A 27479-nucleotide genomic window follows, 5' to 3' on the forward strand; every position below is an offset into this window, starting at 1 on the left:
GAAATGGCAGCTCCGCTCTAGCGGTCTTCCTGCAGAACTGTATACAGCAGGTTTTTGCATGTTTAGCAGTTTTTTCTGATCGCTAGTTTTCAACGTCAGAGGAGAAGGGTCAATCGTGTGTCTATCATTTGAACCATTCGGAGAGCAAGTGCTCCTTCACCTGAGGCTCTGGCACTATTTTTAATATACATTATATTTTATAAGTATGTTTCAGACTTTTTTTTGTGTGTGTGAAATTACACATTGTTCATGTGTAACAGTTCATGCTTCTGCCATTTGTTTTCATTTTGTGCCATTTGGAGACATTTTGTGCCTTTAATTTTTTTTTCTATTTCTAGAAGTCTGCAATATTTAAAGGCTTTGTGCAATTTTTATAAGCTTTGTGCCATTTGGAGAGGTTTGGTGCCATTTTGGAGAGGTTTTTACCTGTGTTTGGATAACCTTACACACAATTTTAGTGGTTAGAGATAACTTCCTCATATTTGGGGTGTTCATGGACAAGTATTTGAGGCATCTTTGAGACCAGGAATGGGGTTGATATCAACATAAAAGTAAATATTTAAAAAAAAAATATATATATATATTTTAAAATTCTGAATATATTGCCCGAGGTAGGCTATGGGAAAGAAGAAATACTTGAAATAACTGCTAATTCGTAAAGTCTTAAGTGTCTACTTTCATATGAGCCATTAACCACTACTGAGGCGTGTGAGATCACAAAACAAATCAATGCTGAACACAGATACCCCCAAAACAGACAAAAATGCCATTTTTTGGTTACCGGTAAAAGAGGTTAAAAAGTGGCATTATACTAAATTACAGACCTGGGCATAAATTCATGTGTAGACTAGAAATGTATCTATTAGCATGAAGCTAGATTTCATCACATGGTTTTGTTTTGCTTGTTACCATCCACCAAAAATATAGCTGCTTAACACCCAGAGTTAATTTCTGTATACATCGAAATAGATCTTTTCACTCCACCTTTATATTTGGTCATGCAAAAAGAGAGTAGGACTGGTCCAATTCATCAGTTAACAAGTCGTTATAGAGTTTTCATCTATACACACACACACACACACACGACACGTTACATACTGGAGTATAATATAGTGTACATGAAGCTAATACTGTGTCATCACACTTCATAGCTATATAATACAAAAGTGTATGTAACTCATAAATGCACAAAAGGTTTAAAACAACCATTTAAAGACTCCTCATAGAACAGTCACATGACACAAATATTACATTCTGTTTGTTGCCTCAGGATGTGTCAAAATGTTGAAAAACTCACAAAGAGCAAATATATATATATATATATATATATATATATATATTTTTTTTTTAAATAACCGCAACAATCACAGAACAATAACAATATTATAATAAATAAAGTCACCATGACAAAACTAGTGTTACTAATTCAAAGTGCCCGAAGAGCAGAGCTCCTGGGAATCTTAAACCTGATATACAATAAACAAACTAAGCTCTATATTCCTTTAGTTCAGGAATTTTTAAAGACTCATAGCATTTTTGCTCATTCAAAGTGATTAAAGTGTGATTCTTTTTTATTATTTTTTATTATTATTATTAAGTGCAGGCACTGTGAGAAATGTGAGAACATCTCTATTTTCAAGTAGTTTGTCAGCTGGGGGTATGTTCTAACGTGGATCTCAGAGGGGTGAGAGGGTCTGCAGATTCTCCTTCAGGCTCTTTATGATGTTGAAAGGTTGTGAAGCAGCTTGATTTAGCAGCATGGGGCCCATGTGAGCATGCAGCGCTTGGCACAGGTTGGTGGTAGCTCTTCTCATGGTGCTGCTCTGGCCGTGGACTGTGCCACTCTTGCAGGAGGAACCCAGGAGGTGCCAAAGCAGAGGGAGTGCTCTGTGTTCAACCAGCTGTGGCTTGCAGGGGTACAGCTCTCTGACCAGCTCTAAGAAACAGAAATCAGAGTGGAAATAGATGTCGTTTTATAGAACATACAGTTATGGGGAAAAAAATGAATGGCTAAAGAAGGAAATAAATAAATAAATAAATAAATAAATAAATAAATAAATAAATAAATAGAATCAAGGTGTTCGAATGGCCAAGTCAAAGTCCAGACCTTAACCCCATAGAGATGCTGTCGTGAGATCTTAAGAGAGCTGTGTATATACAAATGCCCTCAAACATCAATGATTTGATGCAATGTTGTGAAGAAGATGAGTGGGCTGAACATTTCTCCAAAACGATGTGAGAGGATGATACACTCCTACAGAAAAGATTTACTTTAAGTTACTGTTGCTAAATGTGGTTTCTATGTGTTAATGAATTATAGGGTGTACTTATCCCCCACCCCCCACCTGATTTCTGAATGGTTTGTGTAAAAAAAAAAAAAAAGACATGTAGAAAAAAATATTTTTGTTTTGTTGTCATCTGAGGTTAGTGTGTATTTGAATAAAAGTTAGCGAGACTCAAGTCCCCGGTTGAGCGCCGTTACATTGGAGTTTACACCGGTGCACGAGAGGGTCGCCTCCTTACGCCTACGGGTTGTGGGGTGGGTGTGTGCACCGAACACCAGTTCAGACTACTCTGCCTTCTTGGAGACCCTGCACGGAGTCCTGTATGGGGCGCCAGTAGGGAACTCCATAGTTCTGCTGGGAGACTTCAACGCGTACGTGGGCGATGATGGAGATACCTGTAGAGGCGTGATTGGGAGGAACGGCCTCCCTGATCTAAACCCAAGCGGGCGTTTGTTGTTGGACTTCTGTGCTAGTCATGGATTGTCTATAACGAACACCATGTTCGAACATAAGGAGGCTCATAAGTGTACGTGGTACCAGAGCACCCTAGGCCGAAGGTCGATGATCGATTTTGTAATCGTATCATCTGATCTGATGCCGCATGTTCTGGACACTTGGGTGAAGAGCGGGGCAGAGCTGTCAACTGATCACCATCTGGTGGTGAGTTGGGCCAAGGGGTGAGGGAAGATTCTGGACACACCTGGAAAGTCCGAACGGGTAGTGCGGGTGAACTGGGAACGTCTGGAGGAGGCCCCTGTCTGGGAGGTCTTCAACTCACACCTCCGTCTGAGTTTTTCTGGCACCCCTGTGGAGGTTGGGGGCATTGAACCTGAGTGTGAGGCGTAGTCATGGTGGGGAGGGGTTGCGGTTTGGTGACCTGATGATCTCATCGCTGCTTTTTGCAGATGATGTGGTCCTGATGGCGTCATTGGTCCGTGACCTCCAGCACTCACTGGATCGGTTCGCAGCTGGGATGAGAATTAGCACCTCTAAATCTGAGGCCATGGTTCTCAGCAGGAGACCGATGGAGTGCCTATTCCGGGTGGGGAATGAGTACTTAACCCAAGTGAAGGAGTTCAAGTACCTCGGTGTCTTGTCCACGAGTGAGGGGACATGCGAGTGGGAGATTGGCCGGAGAATCGGAGTATTATTGCAATCGCTTTACCGCACCGTTGTGACGAAAAGAGAGCTGAGCCAGAAGGCAAAGTTCTCGTTCTACCGGGCAATCTTCGATCCTACCCTCACCTGAAGGCTGGGTAGTGACCGAAAGAACTAGATCGCGGGTACAAGCGGCCAAAATGGGTTTTCTCAGGAGGGTGGCTGGCCTCTCCCTTAGAGATAGGGTGAGAAGCTCGGTTATCCGAGAGGAACTCAGAGTAGAGCCGCTGCTCCTTTGCGTTGAAAGGAGCCAGTTGAGGTGGTTCGGGCACCTGGTAAGGATGCCCCCTGGGCGCCTCCCTAGGGAGGTGTTCCAGGCATGTACAGCTGGGAGGAGACCTCGGGGAAGACCCAGGACCAGGTATCCAGGACCAGGACAAGGATCCCCCAGTCAGAGCTGGTTAATGTGGCTCGGGAAAGGGAAGTTTGGGGTCCCCTGCTGGAGCTGCTGCCCCCGCGACCCGATAACGGATAAGCGGTTGAGGATGGATGGATGGATGGAGGTCAATACAAACAAATGTATTGTTTCTTTTTTTTATAGTTTTTTTTTTTTAAACCAGCAAGTCTTGGTAAGCATTTTAAATAACTATGATTAATCCTGATGTTCCAGAAAGCATTGCTTTCCATGCAAACCCCCCCCCCCCCCCAAAAAAAAAAAACAAACAAAAAAAAACGTACCGAATGTGCAACATAATACGAATAATAAGATTTCTGTCAGAACATGACCGTGATGTTTCTTGCCACACGTTACAGTTGACACAGACCTGTGGAACATACAGAAACTTTTCTCCAGGCACTCTGAGCATCCTGGACATACCTGCAACTCTATTGACAAGGTCCAGTTTAGCCTTCCCACTCAGAAACTGCGCCTTTCTGCAAAACGGCCGAAGAAGTACAGCCGTGTTGTCTGAAAAATAAACGAAAACAAAGAGAGAGATGATATATGAATGTTTTTCAGAAACTTGTTTTGCATTCTAAAGAGAATGATCATTAGACCTAAATGCACATCATACACACGAATCACGCCTTTCAGCTTTTCAAATGACAAAGCAGAAGTATAAAAAGCTCCACTAACTCCCTAGTGCATCCCAAAATATATAGTAGCAGCTCCCACGGACTGGTATACAGGATAAACGGATAAATTTTTTTTTTAAAAACGTGTTTTTATTTAACAACGTATAATCACTGATACAGTGAAATTTCCATAAGGAGACATTTATTTAAAATGTAATAGACCAAGCATCGAATGTCAGCGCTTTATAAAAAAACCTATAACTTTTACGCCACGGTCTTCGAGACAGATGACGTGGAGTTTCTGGTTTCTATATAACGACATGACAGCTGCTTTTTTGTTTGTTTGTTTGATTAACTTCAAGAAAAAGCAAAAGAATAAAATATATATTTTTAAAGAGGCTGGTGAGGGAACGACTGTTGATGCTGTAAGTGATAACATGAACTTGTCTGGCAGATGACGTTCGTCAACATTAAACGTAACTATAAACTGCTGAAAAGTATGACGTGTCTCTGTGTCAGGGTTCGTTCCTTGTGTACTGCATTTCATTTTGCGTAGATCTTGAAGTGCAGGAGAGAAATGAACCCACTGATGTTATTGATCAGAGCACGTATGGCGCCCGTCGCAGCCGTGTAGATGGCATTATTCTTCGAGTTGAGGTTGTCCAGTACAGCTGGGATAAGGATATGGACCGCTTGGGCCATATTGTTTTTAAGTAAGGTGATAATCTTCTGTAAGGCCTCCAATGCATAGAGGTTCACTTTTCTGTTTGACTCCTGCAGCAGTTCTTTAAAAGCATCAAACACCTGGGAGAAAAACAGACACAGTAACACACCTATACTATCTATAGCTTAGCTGTTCACTTTATTATATAAAAAATATTAAGTAGCTTTTGGCCATTGGCCCACGTGCATACAGCGGCCATTTGTATCCGTTAAACAAAGTCTTCTGTTTGGAAACCCCTTACCTTTTGAATATTTATATTCTCCCAATTTATTCTCTCTTATACAGATACTTCTTAAAGCACACAAAGAAAAAAAAAATCAAAAGATGCCTGAATAAATTACCGGGAAGATGTTGCCTATGACCATATATGAGTTTTCCTCACAGTCGGCCACCAGCTGATCGATGCCCTTGATGCGTTCCTGGAAGTCTTTTGAAGCCAGCAGGACTTTGAGTTGCTTGACATACTCGGTCTCGTCCACGATGCTGCGGAGCTGAGCTTTGTTGTTGTTTTTGCTGAAATATAGAACAAACACAAGTGAAAAACACTGGAAAAATCAACCAGCTAGGCCTGAAAAACATGAACCATTTTATAATCCCCAACGTTCAAATATTTACCTGCTGGAAATCAGAGGCCCTCGAGTGAGAGACGAGGCACGCACCATTCCGCCGCCAGAGCACCTGCCTCGAGCTGAAGGAGTGTCCTGAGGCATCTCACCCGGTCCCTACAGGATCACGATTATTAAATCAATCAATCTCCCCACTGCTGTCATGTGTGAAAGATATTACACAGTGACCAAATAAACAAGAACTCTGATCTTAACAGATGAATAGATAATACCGTGGACTACCATCGTGCACTTAGATGAACGGATGTTCCGATCAGATACCTTGGCCTTCAGAGTGACAACGGTGTTCCTGATGGTTGCCAGGTCTTTGGGAGGTATGTACTTTTCCACCATTTTATCAAAGTCTCGGTGAGAAGACAAGAACAGCAGCATTTGCCGGCCAAAATATCTGAAAGAAATAAAGGACCGGAAAAATATTGTCGGTTAATCTTGAAACACTTTAAGCTTTTAGACTAAATCAGTAGTGGAGTATGAGAGCGGGACAAATAAAAATGTCATAAAGACAGCGCTAACCTGGTTTCTTGTGAAGAGTCTTGGGCCAGCTTGGAGACAGCGGGTAAGATTCGGTCCGTGAGATCTTTCGCTCCAGACAATAAGCGCCCGGTGCCGATTTTCTTGACCAGAGTAGTCAAGTGCTGAGCGGTGCACTTCCTTACGGCTGCGTTCAAGTGACTGTTGGGAACAGAAACCAGAAAAGGGAAGGAAATTGAAAAGATTCACAAAAGAATGTTAACGTTGAGTCATAAATGAAAAATTGGATTTCGCAAAAAAAGCCCGTTTTTCTCTGGTTGACTGCCATGTCACTTGTCCATCTGTCCATCCGTCCATCCATCCACTTTCAGCAGTGCTTACTCTACCCAGGGTCACAGTAGAGCCTGGAGTCTGTCCCAGGGAACTCGGGGTACAAGTCGAGGGACACCCTGGAAGGGAAGGGGTGCCAATCCATTGCAGGGCACAATCACACACACTGGACAATTTGGAGATGCCAATCAGCCTACAGTGCATGTCTTTGTACTGGGGGGAGGACACCAGAGGAAACCCGGAAGAATATAAACCAGTCCTGATTACAGCCAGAGATTAGTGTTTCAACAGCTTGGCGAAACTTACCCAAGTCCTCCAGCAAGCAGGGCGTTCATGCTGCGTGTAGGTGTGCAGCTCTGCACCATGCTGTTCAGTGCTGCATCCACATCCTGCCTAATGAACACAATGGTCTCTCCTGCTCTGTGTAACAGAACTTTGGCTGTTGCTTCCAGCTCCTGGTCCATTCTCTTCTGCAGGCCAGAGTACAGCTCTCCTAAAGTCACAATGGCGATGTGGGATACTCTGGAGCACAGGTTACGAACCTGCAGCACAGAAGGCGCATCGAGGGTTTATACCACGCAGACTGCCCCAAATCATACGAGGACCAATATAACCTCTGGATCCAATCGACTCCGGAATTAAACTTATATAGGCTCTGTAAAGTTTTATGTTGTGTTAACGTCTTTTGTTTTCGGCAAAAACACAACATTCTCTGCCCTAGAAGCAATATTTTCGTAAAGCTTTCACTGGAGCAAATAATAGGACAGAGCCTTGACCATGGTTTGAACGTACACAAAAAGAAAAAAAGTCCTTCTTTGGTCAGAACACAATGAATAATAAACTAATTATTAAAACTACCTACATTCATTAACATTTAACAGTAACGGAAACCAGTGGGGAAAAAAACGCTTTTCAGAGAGCTTTTAAGCTCCTCGAACATCTGATGCTATACTGCAGCTTATCCTCTGCATCAAATCATTGCCAGAGGCAGTTTTCTTCATTTGGATGCACGGCATAAACGAATACCCAAATTCTGATTTGAGCATTCAATTACTAGCGTCTCAAACAGTTAACCGGGAAGTCAAATACCCGTGCACAATATTAGTAATACAAAGCAGAAAGCAAAAAAATAAATAAAAGAGTGGCTTACCTCTTGAATGAGAGCAAGGCAGATGTCATGAAGCCTTCTATTAAGCACGTCAGAGTGATACCGTGCCAAACAGTGCAGGAACATGAGCCCCTTGATTTTTTTCTCCCTGTATGTAGAGACAGGATTTATACTGCTACGCTGGGAAAAGCAGGCTATAGTAACTGATTTCTGTTTAGTTATGAAAAGGTAGATATCATTTCATATTTACCATATAAATATTTAGGCAGAACACCTTTTCAGACCAGTGTTAGGCAGCCAGGTTTAAAAGAAACGGACACATTTATTGAACGAGATGTAACCTAGTTCTATAGGTGCTGGCCTCACCAGTTATCCGAGTTAAGCAGTCTGAAGCTCTGAGTGAGGACAAGCTCCGGTCTGGAAAATGGCCGCAACTCCACCTGCTCGTTGGGATCCTTCTTTAGAGTAACAGGTATGATTTCATCTAAAACAGAAAGTATGTGTTCTTAAAAAAATGTTTGCAAAATGTTTCCATTCCAGTTAGATGGTCATAAAATATGATTAAAAAATAATTTTAAAAAACTGCAGAAAAGAATAGCATGACATGCTCAAGGAAATATCATATCATATCAATTGCAAATATCTGCACCATATTTGCTTTTTAAATGCACAGCGTTCAGAAAAAAACAGCAAAGCTCTTTTAAATAAATACGTCAAAGCATTACCAGAGCTGTTGGAGCGAGATGGTTGTGTTCTGGTCAGAATGGGAGCTCTTCTCCACCATGGCAGTGTGTGTCTGCTATGGAAGCCTGTAGGGATGTATATCGAGTCCCTGCGGTGATGAATTGATGAATGAGACAATGAGCTTTTTTATTGATGTACCAATTATCCAGTATTGATGGTGTATACTGTGTATAATCGCATATAAATCATATAAATCACATATAAATCTCTATGGAAGCTGTACTTGTATCTTATGTCTAGATAAGGTTTCACAGGTTTCGCTTAACAGGGTTATCTCCAAAAACTAATTCATACAAGCAAATAAGTAAACATAAATGATAAATTTGCACCTGCTCTTGGTGCCATTGATGGTGGGAGTGGTAGGAGAATAGCGGCTGGACAGGTTGCTCTCACTCATTGGGCTCGTCAGGGACGGAGAGGTCAGAGAGGATGAGTCCAGGTTTGACTTGAGTTTAAATAATAATAATTAATTAATTAATTAATTAATTATAAAAAAAAATACACACACAATGAGCCCAATAAATCCAATTCAAATGCCAATACTCCTTTATGTGGTCAAATAGAAATGTACAAAATTTGTAACTGATTAAATGATTAACAGTAAATGATTAAAACAAGGGTCTTTATAGCTTATAACATGGGTATGCGGCAACAATACTTGTAGTACTGCCATAAACAGGAAGTTATAGCGTTGCCATCATCATCTGGATGAACATAAATATACAATTTTGCCCACACACCTCCTCATTGTCCACTGGCTCCTCATCTGGTTCCTGCAGGTTCATGACAGTCAGGTCAAGGTGGAGATTCTTGCTACACTTACTTAACTGGTTCCACGCATCCTGCACAAACAGCTGCGAGATGGGTGGAGAAGACGATGATGAGGAGGATGCCACGCTAGTCCGAGAAGCGTGCATTGGAGAACGTCTGGTGAAGCCAGCCTTGCCTGCATCGAGGATTTGAGATTCGGCTTACTCAAAACACAAGCGTGTACTGTCTGAATCTAACTCTGCACTCATTGTGTTCTACTGGATCACATCCATCATGCTTGATCCATCAGATGATCAAACATGAGCAACAAACAAACAAACAAACAAACAAAAAACGGGCAGGAAATCCATTTATTCATTCAAATCAAACTCAATTACTCAACTAGTACAATTTTATCGGAAACTTACCTAGTACTTTGCATAAGATCATTAGTCTACTTATATTTTATGTAATTTGAATTAGTAATTGAATGTCTTTGGGCTTGTTTTAAAGAACACCCTAGAAGCATTTTAAGAACGTTCTACACAAGAAAAGCCACAACAAATCAATTTAAGCATCAGTTGAGCACAAGCCTGAATACAGACCTTTTGAATACAACCCTGAGGAAATAAGTCTAATCGTAATGCAAACTGTCCAAACTGTAACTCTCTGGGAGAACTGGCATGCACCAACCCACAATCATCAAATCTAAAGAGTAGGAAACCGTCTGTACATGACACGGACCAATGAATACTGACGTGAGATTTAAGATATTCCAAGATATAATTAAGGAATAAAACATGACGGCAATGTACTGTTCTAGGAAGATAATCAGCAGTAGATTGGTGTGATAGATGAAGCAGAGTTAATGGTAGAACCGCAAAGTTGATTTTTTAATAACAGTGCATTCTTCAATGTTTCATTCCTTTTATATCACTGCAATTCGGCACCCGTTACAAATTTCGATCAATTACTGACTTTTACTTTTAAGCATTTCAAGCATAACAAGTTAGTTTCTGTTCCTATCACTTAAATAAAATAAAATTAAAGCAGCAAGAAAAGGTGTTCCTTCAACTGCCTGTCTTTTTTTGTCCGTAAAGCAATCCGTCCTCTTGCCACTGACTTACTGACACTCGAGACTTCTTCCGCAAGTGTTAAATAAGCATTGCCTTACAGACAGTTTCATTTTTTTCACATTTTTAAAAGTCTGTTTATTGCTAGGCTTAGCTGAAATTTCCTCCAGTCACCCAGGAATAGCATTCGCAGACAATATTCCCTTGCTCCAACTCAACAAAACTGAAGAAGGAGGTGGTAATCTTGTGTTAGAGTTGTTAACAAGCTGATATGTATTAGAGCAGGAGAAAATAATGTACTTGGCAAGACTATGGCCCTGAAAAAGTGGAGTGGGACTGAAGAACGTTTAGGCAAGTGTTCACTTAAAAAAAAACATCGGCTCTGATAAAATAAAAAATAAAAAAGAATTACATGTTCAGTTGCACAAACTACATAATACATCATAGTGACTGATGAAGAAAAAGAGGGCCAAAGAAATGAAGAGATGGAAAGTACGAAAACTTCAAGGAAGACATGGACTTACCAGACTGTGTGACACAAGTTTCCTGATTCAGCCTCATGGAGGTAGTGAGATCTTCAAGAGTTGACTAAAACAACAAAAAAATATATTTAGTTACCAGCCAGCAACATAGACCTGGTAATTATCTACATTTCTGTGCCTAATAACTGGAGAGAGAAGACTTTTTAACCTCCTTCACCACTCGACATGACAATGAGGACCAAGAACTGCAGTGGTGTTGCCAAGAAACCAAAAGTGATATAAACAGATCCTTCATGAAGGCAGGAGAAATGAAATGGCTTAGGCATCATATACACTTGATAAATATGTCTATAATATAATAATTTCTTTAAACTGAAGTACTAAACAGCTGAAAATTAATTACTTACATTATATACACACACCAATCAGCCATAACATTAAAACCACTAACAGCTGAGGTGAATAAAATCGATTATCTCGTTACAATGGCACCTGTCAAGGGGTGGGATTTATTAGGCAGCACGTGAACAGTCAGTTCTCGATGTTTGTGTGTTGGAGGCAAGAAAAATGGGCAAGTGTAAGGATCTGATCGACTCTGACAAGGGTCAAATTGTGATGGCTAGACGACTGGGTCAGAGCATCTTTAATACGGCATGTCTTGTGGGGTGTTCCCGGTATGCAGTGATTCGTAGGAAGGACAAATGGTGAACTGGCGACAGTCCAAGGCTCCTACTAAGAGTACAAATAGTGGAAAAAAGTTAACGCTGGCTATGATAGAAACGTGTCAGATAGGTGTCACACAGTGCATCACAGCTTGCTGCGTATGGGGCTGCGTAGCCACAGACCGTTCAGCGTGCCCATGCTGACCCCTGTACACCGCCGTAAGCGCCTACAATGGGCACTGGAGCACCAGAACGGGACCATGGAGCAATGGTAGAAGGTGGCCTGGTCTGCTGAATCACGTTTTCTTTTACATCATGTGGACGGCCGGGTGCTTACCTGGGGAAGAGATGGCACCAGGATGCACTATGGGGAAAAAGGCAAGTTGGCAGATCAAGTGTGATGCTCTGGACAGTGTTCTGCTGGGAAAATTTGGGTCCTGGCATTCATGTGGATGTTACTTTGACATCGTACCACCTGCCTAAACATTGCTGCAGACCAAGTACCCCACTTCATGGCTACGGTATTCCCTAATGTCTGTGGCCTCTTTCAGCTGGATAATAGTGAAGGCCACAGCAGGGGGAAGAGCTTACTCTTATAGAGCCCCAAAGTTATGGAACAGTCTTCAAATTAGCGTTCGGGACTCAGACACAGTCTCAGTGTTTAAGTCTAGGCTTCAAACGTATTTGTTTACTCAAGCCTACCATGACTAGACTTTCTGTTACGCTAAGCACAGTCCTAATAATCTTTTCTCTCCCTCTCTCCTTATGTTGAGCCACACATGATTTTATGGAGATACTAGAGATCCTGATCCTTTCTGCTCTCCGGACCTGCCTGATCCGTTTCGGAAGTCCTACCTCTGGATGGAGCTCTCATCTACTCCAATTCCAGATTTCTGGGACTACGGCTGCTTCTATGGCCAAACAGACTTCATACAAAACCATAATTAACTTTTTCCACACTATCTATTGTTACCCAGATGAGGATGGCTTCCCTTTTGAGTCTGGTTCCTCTCAAGGTTTCTTCCTCTTAACATCTTAGGTAGTTTTTCCTTGCCACTGTCGCCACTGGCTCGCTTAATTGGGATAAATTCACACTTTTAATATCTGTATACCATGTTTATATATTTCTGTAAAGCTGCTTTGAGACAATGTCCCTTGTAAAAAGCACTATACAAATAAAATTGAATTGAATTGAAAAATATAATGCGCCCTGCCATACTGCAAACTTGTTTAGGAATGCTTTTAGGAACATGACAAAGAGTTGGTGACAAAGGTGTTGACTCCAAATTCTCCAGATATCAATCCGGTCTGTGGACAAACAAGTCCGATCCATGGAGGCCCCACCTCATGACTTATAGGACTTAAAGAAAAATAATACTTTTTTACATTTTCTTTATAAATATGTTTAGACTGTATTGCTGTTGTGTAATTCTACTGTGCTAATCTTTATGCTGTATACTGTAACATCTCTAAGATCTGGGGGAAAAAAAATATTCAGGTTGGTACTGTATATGCATAAAAGACTGCATTGTATTAAACAGATAAAAACTCCAGAATTATTGGCGATTTTAAAAGAGATTGTAAAATATATAACCTTTACGTATTTGAACTAAAATACAAACTGTTATTCCTTGACAAATTCGAGCTACTATTAATTGCTCCGGCACTAGGAACACTTTCTCTGAGATTTGCAGAAACACACAAGGAGGAAAGCAAGACACAGTTCCCCAACGGCTCAACAGCTTAATTAGACTCGACTCTGGTCGCCGTCACAGAGAGCACTGAGATCCTCCATCAACACTGCTGCCTTGAGAACGGGAAGAAAGAAGCAGATTTTCCTCTCTACCGTTACCAGTAGCCACTTTGATTTAATCAAATCAATTATACAATTTTTTCAAGTTTAAACAGTGCTACATCATTCCTTAATAATAAATCTACCGTTATAAAATGATAATGATAATTATAATGCAATAACAGAGATTTAGACAACTTGAGCGTGGTAGTGGGTAAGAAATGACCAATTTGCACTGTGTGTACATACATGAGCTAGCATTAAATAAACTGACAATTAGAGGAAATGTTGAATAAAATCTTATGATTTGATATAGATAAATAACTTTTTTTTTAAATTAAAGGCCTTTTAAGGAACTTTTTTGAACTCCCTCTTTCCGACAATGAAAATTAATTAATTTTTTTTTTTAAAAAGTGAACAAATCCTTCCTGACGATTGTATTAAAAGGCAGGTTAATGAAATGCTATACTGAATGAGAACCTGAATCTAAACTAAATACAATCAGGCACGGCATATTTGACCTTAATCAAGCGGCTTAAACTCGCGTGCTTGTGTACTAAATACTAAGGATTACGTCTCCTTAAGGGAATTTAAAGGTAATTTATTACTTCCTAATAAAGCAGTCAATGTGATAATGACCTATGTCGTGGCCTTTGCCAAAGCCCTTAGAGCTCCGCTCAGGTATCGTGAAGCACAAGCGAGGTGAACAAAATATGCCGGAGCCTTTTAGTGGCGTTGTGGGAGCCTGTAACCAGATCACTGCGCTGTCTGTCCTGTCTATGCGGGGAAATGATAAGAAAAAATTCACTGGTTGAGAACTGTACAATCTCACATCACAGATTTTTTTTTTTTGTATTTCACTTGTACTACAAACACAATGCAAGATATGACGGGGTCCTTTTTTGGGGATTTTTTCAGTTTTGTAGTATATTTTGAGGTACACTGCTTCAATAAACAAATGACGTGGCTTTTTTGCGTAATGTTAATCTTAAATTATTTCAGATTTTATTTGACTGACATACCACCAAAAGTCTTAATCATTACCATGGATTATTCCTAAATAGAACTACAAAATTCAAAAAGTAGAAGCGATTTGATGTTCCTATGACGTTTCTATTTCTTTGGGCACCAAACATCACCTGTATTAAGTGTCTGATTCATGCTGACCATTCTTCTAAATTGTTGCATTTTTCGCAACATTAAAAGATATGTGCAAATCCCTCACCTTGTCTGACAACTTTCCATTCAATGCGCTGCAGGGCTCCTGATTTCCTGCAGATGGGAGTCTCGACCTCTCCCAGGGTAGCTTGTTTTTGCCCTTGCCAGCTCTCACTATACTCCTCTGTAATGTTATCTCATCAGTCAGGGATCCAAGACTGCTGTAGATATCCAGCCCTTCCGAGTAGACGTCCGTCCTGTGACTCCTCATGCTGTTCGATCTGCCTCTGTTAAGGATCCAGTCCAGATCGGCTTCGAGGCAGAACTGGGGCGTGCGTCGCTGGCCAGGTTTGGGGATAGCCAGCGCGTATTCCACCGTACCATCCGCAGATAGCCGAGGAAGGACGTGCCTGGCCCTTCGTGCCTGTACGGCAGCCATAAGGCCCTCAGCGTCACCGGTGAACTCCACCCTGTCTATAGCCTTCATGATCAGCTGTTTATTGCCCGTGTCAAGACAGTAATCGAAAACAGCGAAGAGCTCCAGGGCTGCTTGTCGCACCCTCTTATTGATGTCTACAAGATAAGGAGCGACCAGAAAGCACAGATGCGGGATATTGAAGTATTTCCTGGGGTGCGCCAGCATGGCAGCTATAACGATGTTCAGAACATCCTCTCTTACTCTCGAGTTTTTGTGCTTCAAGTGTCCCGTTACAAGGTCCAGAACTTTCTGCGGCTCTACGATCCTCATGAGCTGCCGAAAAACGTTCATGTATTCGTTCCGAGGAATGGCGCGCATGTACCCCAGGGTTTTGAGGGCCACATGCGCGATCTGTTTGTAATATCGGTCCACATCGTAGTCCAGCTTTTGAACAAGGAGGTTCAGGAGCTGTAAAGTACCGTACAAGACTTTAAAGTTGGTGTCGTCCAGGAGCCTGTGTAAAAAGTAGATGAACTCCTCAATACTGTCAAATGAAATGGTTTTCAAGTCCAGCTCGGACAGGATGGTTTTCAGCTCTTCTATCCCATTCGCTCGATTTTGGTAGTTCTTGTGATCAAGCAGTTGTTGGTGTAACTCCAGAGGTATTAATCCATAAATCATCCCTGACGACGATGATGATGACAACGTAAAACTCTGTCTAAGGCCAAGCTCACTACTGGATGTTATTTGTAAGAGGCTATGCATGGGTTGAGATTTTATAAAGCGCATCTTGACAAGGCCTGTGTGAGCACAGATTTCAGAACGTGGTCACCAAGAAAGAGATCTAAACAAGTAGAAAAGAAAAGAAATAAAACATAGACTCAAGCCAAGCTGCTGAAAAAAGCCAAATACATCAATACCCTGGCCAAATACAGCTGAGGGGGAAGTCACGGAACAAAATAAAAATAAAAACAACAATAACAACAACAACAACGCACTGAGTAGTGGCAAAATAAGTAAACATACATGTAGGTAAATATGTCTAAACAACCTGTGTAGCTTTGCCAGCTTCAGTGATATTATGATAACAACCTACAGTTTTTATTCTAGGCGCTGCGGTATTCTGGTTACTGTTAGCACATTTCAGTGTAAACCAACTCAACCTGCTAGTCTCAGTAACCTGGTTAGTTAGCTAGCTCGCTAACTGTGTCATCTTTAAGACTATCCAGGACCAAGCAAAATAACTGACATAGGAACCGCTTAACATTGTTTATGGCAAGAGTTTGACTAGCTATGTTGCCAAGTCTATGACACTCATCCCGACAACGCTTTTAAAACAAACAAAAAATTTACCTTAATTATGTTCATCAGAGTGTTTTGCGTGCTGCGAGCCTAACTTGAACAAACGCAAACACACCTCTATGCAGTTTCAGGCATCACATAGAGACTGGCATGAAGGAGGTTTGACGTTGGACGTTCGATATTCGCAGACATGCGGAAATTAAAGGACCGTCTCTAAAGGTACATACGACATTGTTATACACGATTCTATCTTCAATAACATTTGAAGGAAATTACTTGCAGTCATATAACCAACTGTAAAGTGTTCATGTAGGTGTCAGCTACAAGGCACACCTCTTAGATTTCTGATATTTATTAAAATAAACTATTAAATCACATTTAAATGTGCCATGTATTTCATTACTGAAATTGGCCCATACCAAAATATATCACAATTTAAAGCTCAATAGGATTTGAAGGGAGTGATGTACAGTCATGAAGCCAATTGTAAAGTGTTTGTCTAGGTGTCAGGTATGAGGCACACCTTTTAGATTTATTTATTGATTGATTGATTGATATTTAACCATACAATGCATGAACCAAAAAAAAAAAAAAAAAAAAAAAAACCTTCACGAATGTATAAAGGGGGTCAAAATGACCCGTTCTGGATTGAATGGTTTTCTTAAAAAAATAGATGTCCTATTAATGAAATAATTGTATACATATACATACAATAATATACATACATGTGTACACACACACACACACACACACACACACACACACACACACACACATATATATATGTGTGTGTGTGTGTGTGTGTGTGTGTGTGTGTGTGTGTCTGTGTGTGTGTGTATTATTTCATTAATAGGACATCTATTTTTTGGAAGAAAACAATTCAATCCAGTACAGGTCATTTTGATCCCCTTTAAGCATTCGTGAAGGTTTTTTTTTTTTTTTGGTTCATGCATTGTAGTGTTAAATATCAAAAATCTAAAAGGTGTGCATCATGCCTGACACCTACATGAACACTTTACAGTTTGTGACGGTTGTGTGACTGTACATCATTCCCTTCAAATGCTATTGAGCTTTAAATTATGGTATATTTTGTGTATGAGCCCATGCAGTAATAAAATACATGGCAATTTTTAGATATGATTTAATAGTTTATTTTATTAAATATCAAAAATCTAAAAGGTGTGCATTTTAGCTGACAGCTACATGAACACTTTACAGTTGGTTATATGACTGTAAGTCATTAACTTCAAATGCTATTGAAGTTAGAATCGTGTATAACAATGTCGTATGTAACTTTAGAGACGGTCCTTTAATTTCCGCATGTCTGGGAATATCGAACGTCCAACGTCAAACAAACTTCATGCCAGTTACAAAGAGTGCAGTCGCCGACTCTAAAGCAGTACACAAGGCGTTTAAGTCCAGACCCGAGGCGCTCAAGCTTGGAAACTTGTTTGCAGTTTTATTCTGATATATAAATATATATGTAAACTTGTTTGCAGTTTTATTCTGATATATAAATATATATGTACATGTATTTTTTCCACGACGCTCCCTGTGGTGTGTTTGGAATCAAAATGACGCTTCCATTCCATTCCAACCGTTTCCATGGTGACGCCAAGTGTCGGAAGCACCAGCGCTCAACGGCTTCTTCTTCTTTTTGTTTTTAATGGCGGTTGGCAAAGAACTAAAGGTGCATTACCGCCACCTACTGGACTGGAGTGTGGGCAGTAGCTTGGCAGGAAAAAAAAACAAAACAAAAAACAAACAAACAAAAACAAAAACCCTAGTAATAATAATACCAAAACGATACTGCATACACAAAAGAAAGTAAAGAGATAAATAGTTATGTACTATTTATTCGTACTATAGATTACTAAATTCTCTCACTTATACCAGTTCTTTTTAAATAGTTCATTAGGGGGCGGTGCATTTCCCCAGATGTTTTCCCCATCAAGTTCTCTAGTGCCATGTTTTGTTTTCCAATCTGCATCTCTAGCTCAGTTCTTTCCTCCCTTAGCCCCTTAGCATGAACTATGAGAAGCAGATTAAGTATTTGGTAGACAATGTCTTGTCTGCATGATGTTTTCCCAGACTGTATGCTTGATAGCGCTGATAGACTGTCAGAAGCTATAGCGTGTATAGCGACATCTTGGCTCTGATGATTTTTTTCCAACCACTGCAGTGCCAGGAGGATTCCTAATAACTCTACTGTGTACACTGATAAATAATCGGTCGTCCTTTTTTGACTGCTACTTCATACCAAGGGATAAAAAATGCTGCACCAGTGGGGCCAGTCTCAGGCTGTTTTGACCCATCTGTGTATATGAGTAATTTATCCTGATATTGGTCCATATATTTTTTAATTATTATCCCTTGTGGTGCTATTTTCAAATTCTCTTTTAATATTTGTTGTAATCTTGTATCTACAGATGGTTTTATGAATCTCCAGGGTGGTACAGTTGGTATCGCCACAATGGGGTTTACTTGTAGCTGACTGAGACCTGCATTTCGTGCCTTTACATTTCCTGCGCTCAACTCCTGCAGAGAATGATGGGGTTTTTCTTTTTCTTTTTCTTCTTTTTCTTCTTCTTCTTCTTCTTCTTCTTCTTCTTCTTCTTCTTCTGCTGCTGCTGCTGCTTCTTCTTCTTTTAATGACGGTTGGCAAGCCGACTTAAGGTGCATTACCGCCACCTACTAGACTGGAGTGTGGGCAGCAGATTAGCAGAAAAAAGTATAATAATAATAATAATAATAACAATAATAATAATAACAATAATAATAATAATAATAATAATAATAATAATAATAATACCGCCAATATTATTATATATTTTATATTATAATAAACAAAGATAAATAACTATACACTAGATATTCATACTAGATTACTAAAGTCTCTCACTTATCCCAGTATTTTTTAGATAATTTTCCCCAGCAAGTTCTCTAGTGTCATGTTTTGCTTTCTAATTCGCATCTCTAGTTCAGTTTTTTGCTTCTCATATCTTTTGCAATCTAACAGAATGTGTTTTACTGTCTCTTGTGTATTGCAGTTTGTGCAGAGTCCAGTGGGGTGTTTTCTATTCTGTTTAATGCTAAATTTAAGCCAGCATGACCTATTCAAAGATGCGTAATTATCATCTCTTCCTTTGGGTTTCTGCCCTCCCTCACACTCATGCCTACTTGTTTTTGTATAGTATATAGGTGTCATTCGGTGTCATCTGTGTCCCAGTATTCCTGCCATATTTTATGTGTGTGTCCCTTTATAATGGTTTTGATCTCTGCTCTACTTACTTTACTCGTATATCAACTGTTTCATGCTTTATCAATCTTTTTGCCAGTACATCCACAGTTTCATTCCCTTCTACCCCGACATGTGCAGGAACCCAGAAGAAGGAAACATTCAACATACCATGGAGTATGAGAATCAGATAAAGTATTTGGTAAACAATGTCTTGTCTGCATGATGTTTTCCCAGACTGTATATTTGATACTGCAGATAGACTGTCAGAAGTTATAGAGACATCTTGGTTCTGATGATTTTTCCCCAACCACTGCAGTGCCAGTAGGATTCCTAATAATTCTACAGTGTATACTGATAAGTGATCGTTTGCTCTTTTTTTTGACTGCTACTTCATAATGTGGAACAAAAAAAGCTGCACCAGTGCAGCCTGTCTCAGGCTGTTTTGAACCATCTGTATATATGAGTAATTTATCCTGATACTGGTCCATGTAGTTTTGAACTATTATCCACTGTGGTGCTATTTTAGATTTCTCTTTTAATATTTGTTGTAATCTTGTATCTACAGATGGTTTTATGAATCTCCAGGGTGGTACTATTGGTATCACCACAATGGGGCTTACTTGTAGCTGACTGAGACCTGCATTTTGTGCCTTTGCATTTCCTAACCATCCGAAACTGTTAAAGTTAGTCCTATAAAACTCTGAGCATTCTTTCGTGGGGTGCACCCTGCTATGCCCTTGTAGATTTATCCAATATGCCAGCATGATCTTAACCCTCCTGATACTACTGACCTATCCTGTCTCAACCTGTAATGCAGTCACTGGTAATGATTTAAATGCTACAGATCTGGAGTGCTTGTGCTTGTTCCACATCAAGCTTTTTAAGATTTGATTGTGATGATGAAATATATGCTTGGCAACCATAGTCAAATGTTGCTCTCATAAGAGCCTGATAGATATTTATGAATGATGCCCTACTTGCTCCCCTGACAGACATCTCAGAACATTATTAATCTTTTTTCATTTGTTCTTAATTTTATCAATATGTGGACCCCAGGTCAGCTTCTCATCAAAAAGCACTCCTAAAAATCTCACAGCCTTGACCTGTTCAAAATCTACCCCATATTATTGAAGTGGTACTGTTTTATGACGTTTAGAAAAACTTATATAACTTGTGATGTTGAAATTGACAGTTTAAATCCCCATTCATTTGCCCACTGTTCTACTTTCCCTATTGCATGTTGCATTTTCTGTCTTAATTATTCTATATTTCGACCCCTACCCCAATGTGCCCCATCATCCGCATAAAGCGACTTACCTATATTTCCTCCAACCTGATCAAATATGTCATTAATCATAATATTAAACAGTATTGGGCTCCATACACTGCCTTGTGGGCTACCATTTTCCACTGCATATCTATTTGAATACTCTTTACCTACTCTAACTTCTATTGTTCTTCTGTTCAGAAAGTCTAATACCCAATTATATATATTACCATTTATTCCTAATTTGCAGAGTTTAATTAGAAGTCCATCCTTCCAAAGCATATCATAGGCTTTTTCAACATCAAAAAATACAGCAATTTACACTTTCTTTGTTAGTTTGAGCTTTCGTAACTTCTGAATCTAGGCATAATACAGAATCCATTGTCCCCCTCCCTTTATGAAATCCTGACTGATACAGTGAGAGAAGACCTTTACTTTCTATATAGTGATCTAATCTATCTGTTACCATCCTCTCCATAGTTTTGCCTAACTGTGATGTTAATGCTATCAATTAACAGTTAGAAAAATGTTAATCCTTAACTATTACCCTTATTATTACCACTTCATATATGCTGTAACTCAGTTGATGGTTAATGTATACATTTCATTATTTCCTGATGTGCTAAGAATTAGTGCACATATTAATTAATCATTATGAAGCATAAGTTAAGTATTAATATATTGTTTATTTGTGGACCTTATAGTAAAGTGTTACCATTAAAAATAACATACAGTATGTATATTTTATGTGAATAAGAACGAGAATAAGAATAAGAACCTAAATATACTCGAGTAAATATGAAAGCAAAAAAAAAAAAAAAAAAAAAAAAAAGAACACCATTAAAGAAATTATTTAGCCCCAAATAATTCTCCACTTTGAGTTTGTCACTATGTAACTGAACATCAGTAAAAGAAGATGGCGGTGTTGTAATTTTATATCTTCAGTGAACGGAGGTGAGACCAATCAGACAGGGCTTGCAGGAAAATACGTGGAAACACTCGTGTCTTATTGGCTGACAGCTCGCAATTATGCCAAACGCTAACTCACAGTCAATGTATATACGCTGATTTAAAATATATATATATTTTAAAACAAATAAAGGGGTTGAAACAGAAACACTAACATCCTCTTATGCTGAACAGGAAAACAAGGTGTGTAAATATCTATATGAGACACTGTAGCAGCTAAACTCATAGCTTAGTTGTGCTTCCCCTTGTCCAGCTACACCAAACTAGCCTAGTTAGAAAAGTTTTATATTTTATTGGTCTGGTAGTCCTACAAACAGTGACAACACCCAAGGTAAGTTTTATGATAAATCTTTTTCTGATCATGTCATACATTGACAGCTAAGTTACCTCAGTGTCTATAAAACAAAACTTTGGCTACTAGCTGAGCTGGAAAAAATGCATGGAGAAGAATTTGGCCCCAGCCCGAGATGATTAACAGCCTCTGAGCTAAACTCTGAAGAGAGTTTCAGGAGGAGCATTTGGGAATTTATATAGCAATATGCGGCGATTCCTGCCACAAGGGGGCAGCATGTGATGCGTGCTGGAGTTTCTTCTCCATCTGCGAGATGGCCAGATAAAATGGAGTTACTCCACTAGTCAGCAACGTAGCATGACAGTGTATAGTGTTATGCTCTACAGTCACTACAGTTAGTTTGATCTGCCTACTTGTACACCTCCCAGGTATTCATTATGATTAACGACAATATACTGTAGCATTTCTCCAAAAATATATATACTTTTTGTCACCATAGGTGTATATTTCACGATGGAAAAAAGGAGCCCAGACTGTGTCTGTTCCTTCACATTTCCATTCACAAACCAGCTAAAATAAGCTACATAACCAATTTATTTTGGAAACCCATTACACCCATATGTGGGCCTTCCCCAGACTGTAGTCACAAGGCTGTAACCACACAATTATAACAAATCACATGGAATACCTGTTCCTGGAGACCAGTGAAGGTAAAGATTATTTATTGGATTAAAATGGATGAACTAAATATTTTACTAGATGTAGAGCAAGGTTTGATCACTGGCTCCACCTGGAGGTATGATGTAGAAGCTATATTCTTTCGTTCATCTTCTCATCGTTATTCTGTAATTTTATTTAAAAAATAATTTAAAAAAATTTCTCAAGCAAAATAGGTATACTTAACAACAAAGTGATTTTCCTGTTAAAGTATAACTGCAAATGAATAGAAAACACCAACCAACAAACAAATAAATAAATGCATTTGTACATACATGCATACGAAAACACAGTGACTGTAATAATCCAATTCATAAATCCAGTATGTAAAAGGCAGCTGCCAAACAATTAACATTCCTGAAATTCAAGATGCCAGTTTAATTAACTGCACATCATCAAACCTAAATGAGCCTGTTTTCCTTCGAGGCTTTGGTGGTTATGCACAGCAGCAATCAGCAGCAATTGTGTCAGTGTTTACTTTAAAACGTGTGTGCGTTCCCTGGCATCCACAAATGGGCCTGTGATCCATATGCGCTGCCTCTCTTCTACTTGTTCTAGTGACGTTGTTCACCTGATTCAGTGGTGAACTTGTCACTTTTTCTGTGAGAAGTTACACAATGGCAAATTAAAACAAATAAACAAACAGAAAAACAACAACACAGCACCCCAGTACTGTATTTGGATAATTCTACAACTGGGGTTCCATTTTGCCCTTGTAGCTATTACAACCCCAATTCCAAAAAAAGTTGGGACGCTGTATAAAATGTAAATAAATGTAAATAATAACAGAATGCAATGATTTGCAAATCTCATAAACCCATATGTTATTCACATCATGCCTCCAACTGTTTCTTTTTAGTAACATTTACTTTTCCAGCCTTTTGTTGCCCCTGTCCCAAATTTTTTGAGACGTGATGTGGCAATCAAATTCAAAATTGCCTTATTTTTTCCTTTAAATGATACATTTCCTTAGGTTGAAAATTTGATATGTTTTTATTTTCCATTGTGAATAACATATGGGTTTGTAAATCATTGCATTCTGTTTTTATTTACATTTACATTTTACACAACTTTTTTGGAATTGGGGTTGTAAATATTAAACTTTATATATTTTTATTTTGTATCTTTTTCAATCCATCCATACCACTTATTCTATACAGGGTCACAGGAAAGCTTGTAGCCTATCCCAGGGAACTCAGGGCACAAGGTGGGGGACACTCTGGACAGGGTGCCAACCCATCACAGGGCACAACTGCGCACACATTCACACACGTAAGGGTACCCCTTTGGATAAAGCCTTCGAGGAGGCGCCCCCCCCCAGTGGAATGAGCCCTTATGCCCAGATGCATAGCGAGACCAATCACCTCATAAGCGATAGAGATTGCTTCCACTATCAAATAAGAGATGCGCTGCTTCAACATAGCATCACCTCTACTATCAGGCCAAAGCAGACCAGCAACTGCTCTGACTTACGCCACTGGACGGAGCGGTGGATGTAAGTACAGAGAGCCCTTACTGGACACGGCAGGTGCAATTTCTCTTGTTCCTGTGTAAAGAACAGAAGAGAGCAGAAAGCCTGCAACACTACTGGCTGGGCAGCAGACGTAGGCACTTTAGGAATATAATACAGCCTAGAATATAGGAAGGCCTTGGCTAATCCAAGGGCAAAGTCAAGGCAGGATGGATTTTAGAAGGAGCCAACCCTGCTGAGAAACCTTCCTGTAACCTCCAGGACTGTAGCTATTGCAGTTTACTGGGTCTAACTGACGTTCCTCACACCATGAGACAAAAAGTCGCCACTTGAGTGCACACAATTTTCTCATGGATGGTGCTCTAGCATTCAACATGGTCTCTACAACCTCAGTTGAGAGACCAGAATCTATGAGCTGGTGCCCCTCAGGGGCCAGACCCACAGCTTCCATAGTTCTGGACAAGGGTGATAAATCAACCCTCTGTCTTGGGACAGTAGATCCCTTTGAACGGGAATCTCTCAGGGAGTGCCGTCTAGCAGAGATATTATCTCTGAGAACCATATTCGAGCTGGCCAATAAGGTGATACTAGCAGCAGATGTAGATGGTCTTGCCAAACTCTTGCTAGAACTTGTGGGAGCAGAGCGATTGGGAGATAAGCATACAGATGTGACCTCGGCCACATGTGGTCCATGGCATCCAGCCCCAATGGTGCAGGAGCAGTGATGGCGAACCACAGCAGGCAGTGTGTTGTCTACTTGGAGGTGAACATATCCACTTCCACTTGGCCGAACCTCTGCCATACAGACTCCACCACTTGTGGATGGAGCCTCCAATGCCTAGGATCCATCCACTCCATCTCAGCCCCTGCCTTGACAGGATGTCTGCCCACACATTCTGGTTGCCTGGAGTGTACATTTCACTCTGCCCAGAGAAGAATTAGTTGTGCCTGCCTGAAGAGCGGGCGTGGACGTACCCTCCCTGGTGGTTGTTATATGACACCACCTCCAAATTTTCAGAGCACGTAGGAAGTGCTGCGTGACACTAATTACTCTTAGGGGTTTTGTCCTCAGATGACTTTTCAGCCACCACTGAAACAGTCTCATGTGCAATAGGCCCAACGGTATGACATTGGATGCTGCTGCCATTAACCCCAACAGTTTCTCATAGAGACTGGAGGGGATGCCCAGACCCAGCTTTATCTTGCTCAATGTTGATAGGCTTGACCCTACACGTATTGGGATAAAAATGCCTTCATCATAGTAGAATCCCACATAACCCCCAGAAAAGCTGTCCACTGCACTGGAGAAAGCATGCTTTTCTTGGGGTTCAACTTGAGCCCCAAGCTTCTCATATGGGCAAGAACAAAATCTCGATGTTCTTCATGATTAAGTTACCTGGATCGTGCTAGATGTAACCAGAAGGCTGCCACACTTGCCTTCTGTGCCTACCTATTACTATTGCTGGCTAACTACTCGTGGATGCCTGGGCGAACTCGACACAATGGGGAAGGAATTGGCTGAACACCGCTGTTTCATCTCGCGCAACCTGTCAGTGGTGGTGTTGACCGTGCTGCTGAACAGGCCAGAAGGTTCAACAGGGGTATCCAGCAAGGAGACCTTATCCTTATCCCCCACCTCTGAGAGGTTGAGCCATAGGTACCTCTCCACCACAACTAAGCTACCAATTAAACAGCCGATATGACGAGCCGTTTGCTTGGTCACCCAGAGAGACAAATCCATGGCACGGTGAAGCTCCGCCACTGTCCAATTCCATCCCCGCTATTGAGCAGCAGGTCTGCTTGGTAGGGCTGCAACACTGCCATTGTATGCAGTGACCCACAAGCGAGACCTGCTGCCACATAAGCTTTGCCAACCAACGCTGAGAAGGCCGTACATGGCTTGGATGGCAACGCCGGCCTCCCTAAATTTCCTGCCGTCAATGGAGAGAGGTACCTCGCAAGAGCCTCCTCCACCTTTGGCATAGCCAAATACCCATGCTGTTCTTTTCCCACAATGGCCGAACAATCCGACCTCGCAGGGTTATAAACACGGCTAGTGAATAGTTTTCCCCAAAAGCGCGATATTTCATCATGCACTTCTGGGAAAAAGGGTAGTTTTCTGTGGTGTGAGGGAGATCTATATTCAGTGAGGAGATAGTGCTCATCCAGCCTGATATGAGCCATTTCCTCTTCCACGGGCCAGTCTAGATTAAGTTTCTCTACAGCCCTAGTAATCACAAGATCACGCAACGTTGAGTTCTCTTTGAAAGGGAACATGCATTTAACCAATTTAAAAATGTGTTGAGCTGTCTCAACAACACATCATTTTCAGTTGCTTTGCTGACAAAGGCTGGATAAGAGGATTGAAATGACCAGAGTTGAGTGACCTTTCACAACATCATTGAAAATAAAGAAGAAAGAAGTTTTTTTTTCCCCCTTCTTCCCTTGATTTACCGTGAATATAGATGATGAAACCTCCTGCTGAGCATGACTTGTGGAATAGTCAATTGTTGAATGTGTTCAGGTAAGAAAGTTTAGTGTTTGTTTAAAGCATTTTTCATAACCTATAAAGGACTCTAATTTCACCTCCAAATTAACTGCTAATCCTAGAGGTTCACATACTTTTACCACTCACAGATATGTAATATTGGATCATTTTCCTTAATAAAAATATGACCAAGTTTAAGTTTAATTGGGGTGTCAGATATAGCCTATAGAAAATTCTAAAGGGGTCACAAACGTTCAAACCCGACTGTGTATATACACACTGTAGTGTGTCTGGATGCCTGAAGGAGATGACGACGCTGCGCATCACGTGACTCCCAGACGTCATTCTCACGCCTGTAGACGGCAGCAGGCGGTCGAGAGGCGGAGGAGAGGAGAGTTCCTTCATCAACAGCAGCATGGAGCTTCCGGAGCCCTGCGCTCTCTGACCGCACGTCTTCACACCTTTTCAGCCGAGACCACTGCCCAAACGCACACATGCAGGTAGGCGAGCTCACACGGCTCTCACACGCTCCCGGGGACTGTCATTCCCCCTCATCTTCATGCATTTTTGTTCCGAAGATGCACCGCCTCCTTAAATAGCTCTACCTCGGTGTCATTCTGCAGAAATGACAGCTGCGCTGCACCGGGGCTCGGCGCTCCAACACCAGCTCCCTTCTTTGTAATGCAGCTGCGAAGAAGGGTGTTTGTTTAAGAGCGTGTGTGTTACGCGTCGTACTAAATACGCGTAGGATCGGAGGCAGGTGAAGTATGTAGGAGGCGTGAACAGGCTGATGATGGCTATTTGGGATTGTATGGCACTTCTCATATACTAAAGATATACTAAATGATCATGGATGTTGTCATTCATGAAAATGTCAAGCTATTCAGTTCATATTAGACCACTGCTGCATTTCATGCATTATACTAAAATATCATTG

The 27479-nt window shown here is 40.7% G+C and overlaps 2 protein-coding genes across 3 annotated transcripts in view; one reads left to right on the forward strand and one right to left on the reverse strand.

Moving 5' to 3' along the window:
- Nucleotides 1–909: 909 nt before the first annotated feature.
- On the reverse strand, nt 910–16276 carry LOC108266164 (TOG array regulator of axonemal microtubules protein 1-like). 2 transcript variants are annotated; one of them, XM_017469201.3, is made up of 16 exons: nt 16149–16276; nt 14445–15639; nt 10808–10871; nt 9201–9406; nt 8790–8905; nt 8442–8548; nt 8083–8200; nt 7759–7864; nt 6915–7150; nt 6321–6479; nt 6069–6195; nt 5797–5903; nt 5523–5694; nt 5045–5261; nt 4261–4350; nt 916–1936 (listed from the first exon to the last, which is right to left on the reverse strand). In XM_017469201.3, the coding sequence occupies exons 2-16, from the start codon at nt 15582–15584 to the stop codon at nt 1677–1679; spliced, it is 3225 nt and encodes a 1074-aa protein (XP_017324690.1). In that variant the 5' UTR covers nt 15585–15639; nt 16149–16276; the 3' UTR covers nt 916–1676. The 2 variants fall into 2 exon arrangements, with proteins under 2 accessions (XP_053537087.1, XP_017324690.1); XM_053681112.1 differs by lacking the exon at nt 5045–5261 and having other exon boundaries at nt 910–1936; nt 5564–5694.
- A 10639-nt stretch (nt 16277–26915) lies between these two features.
- slc4a3 (solute carrier family 4 member 3) overlaps nt 26916–27479 on the forward strand; it is a 78464-nt gene continuing 77900 nt past the window's right edge. Inside the window, exon 1 of the mRNA XM_017469079.3 lies at nt 26916–27042. The gene's annotated coding sequence lies outside the window, so the exon portion shown is untranslated. The remainder of the gene's footprint in view (nt 27043–27479) is intronic.

Source organism: Ictalurus punctatus, chromosome 6 (genome assembly GCF_001660625.3).
Source record: "Ictalurus punctatus breed USDA103 chromosome 6, Coco_2.0, whole genome shotgun sequence".
NCBI classification, from domain to species: Eukaryota; Metazoa; Chordata; class Actinopteri; order Siluriformes; family Ictaluridae; genus Ictalurus; species Ictalurus punctatus.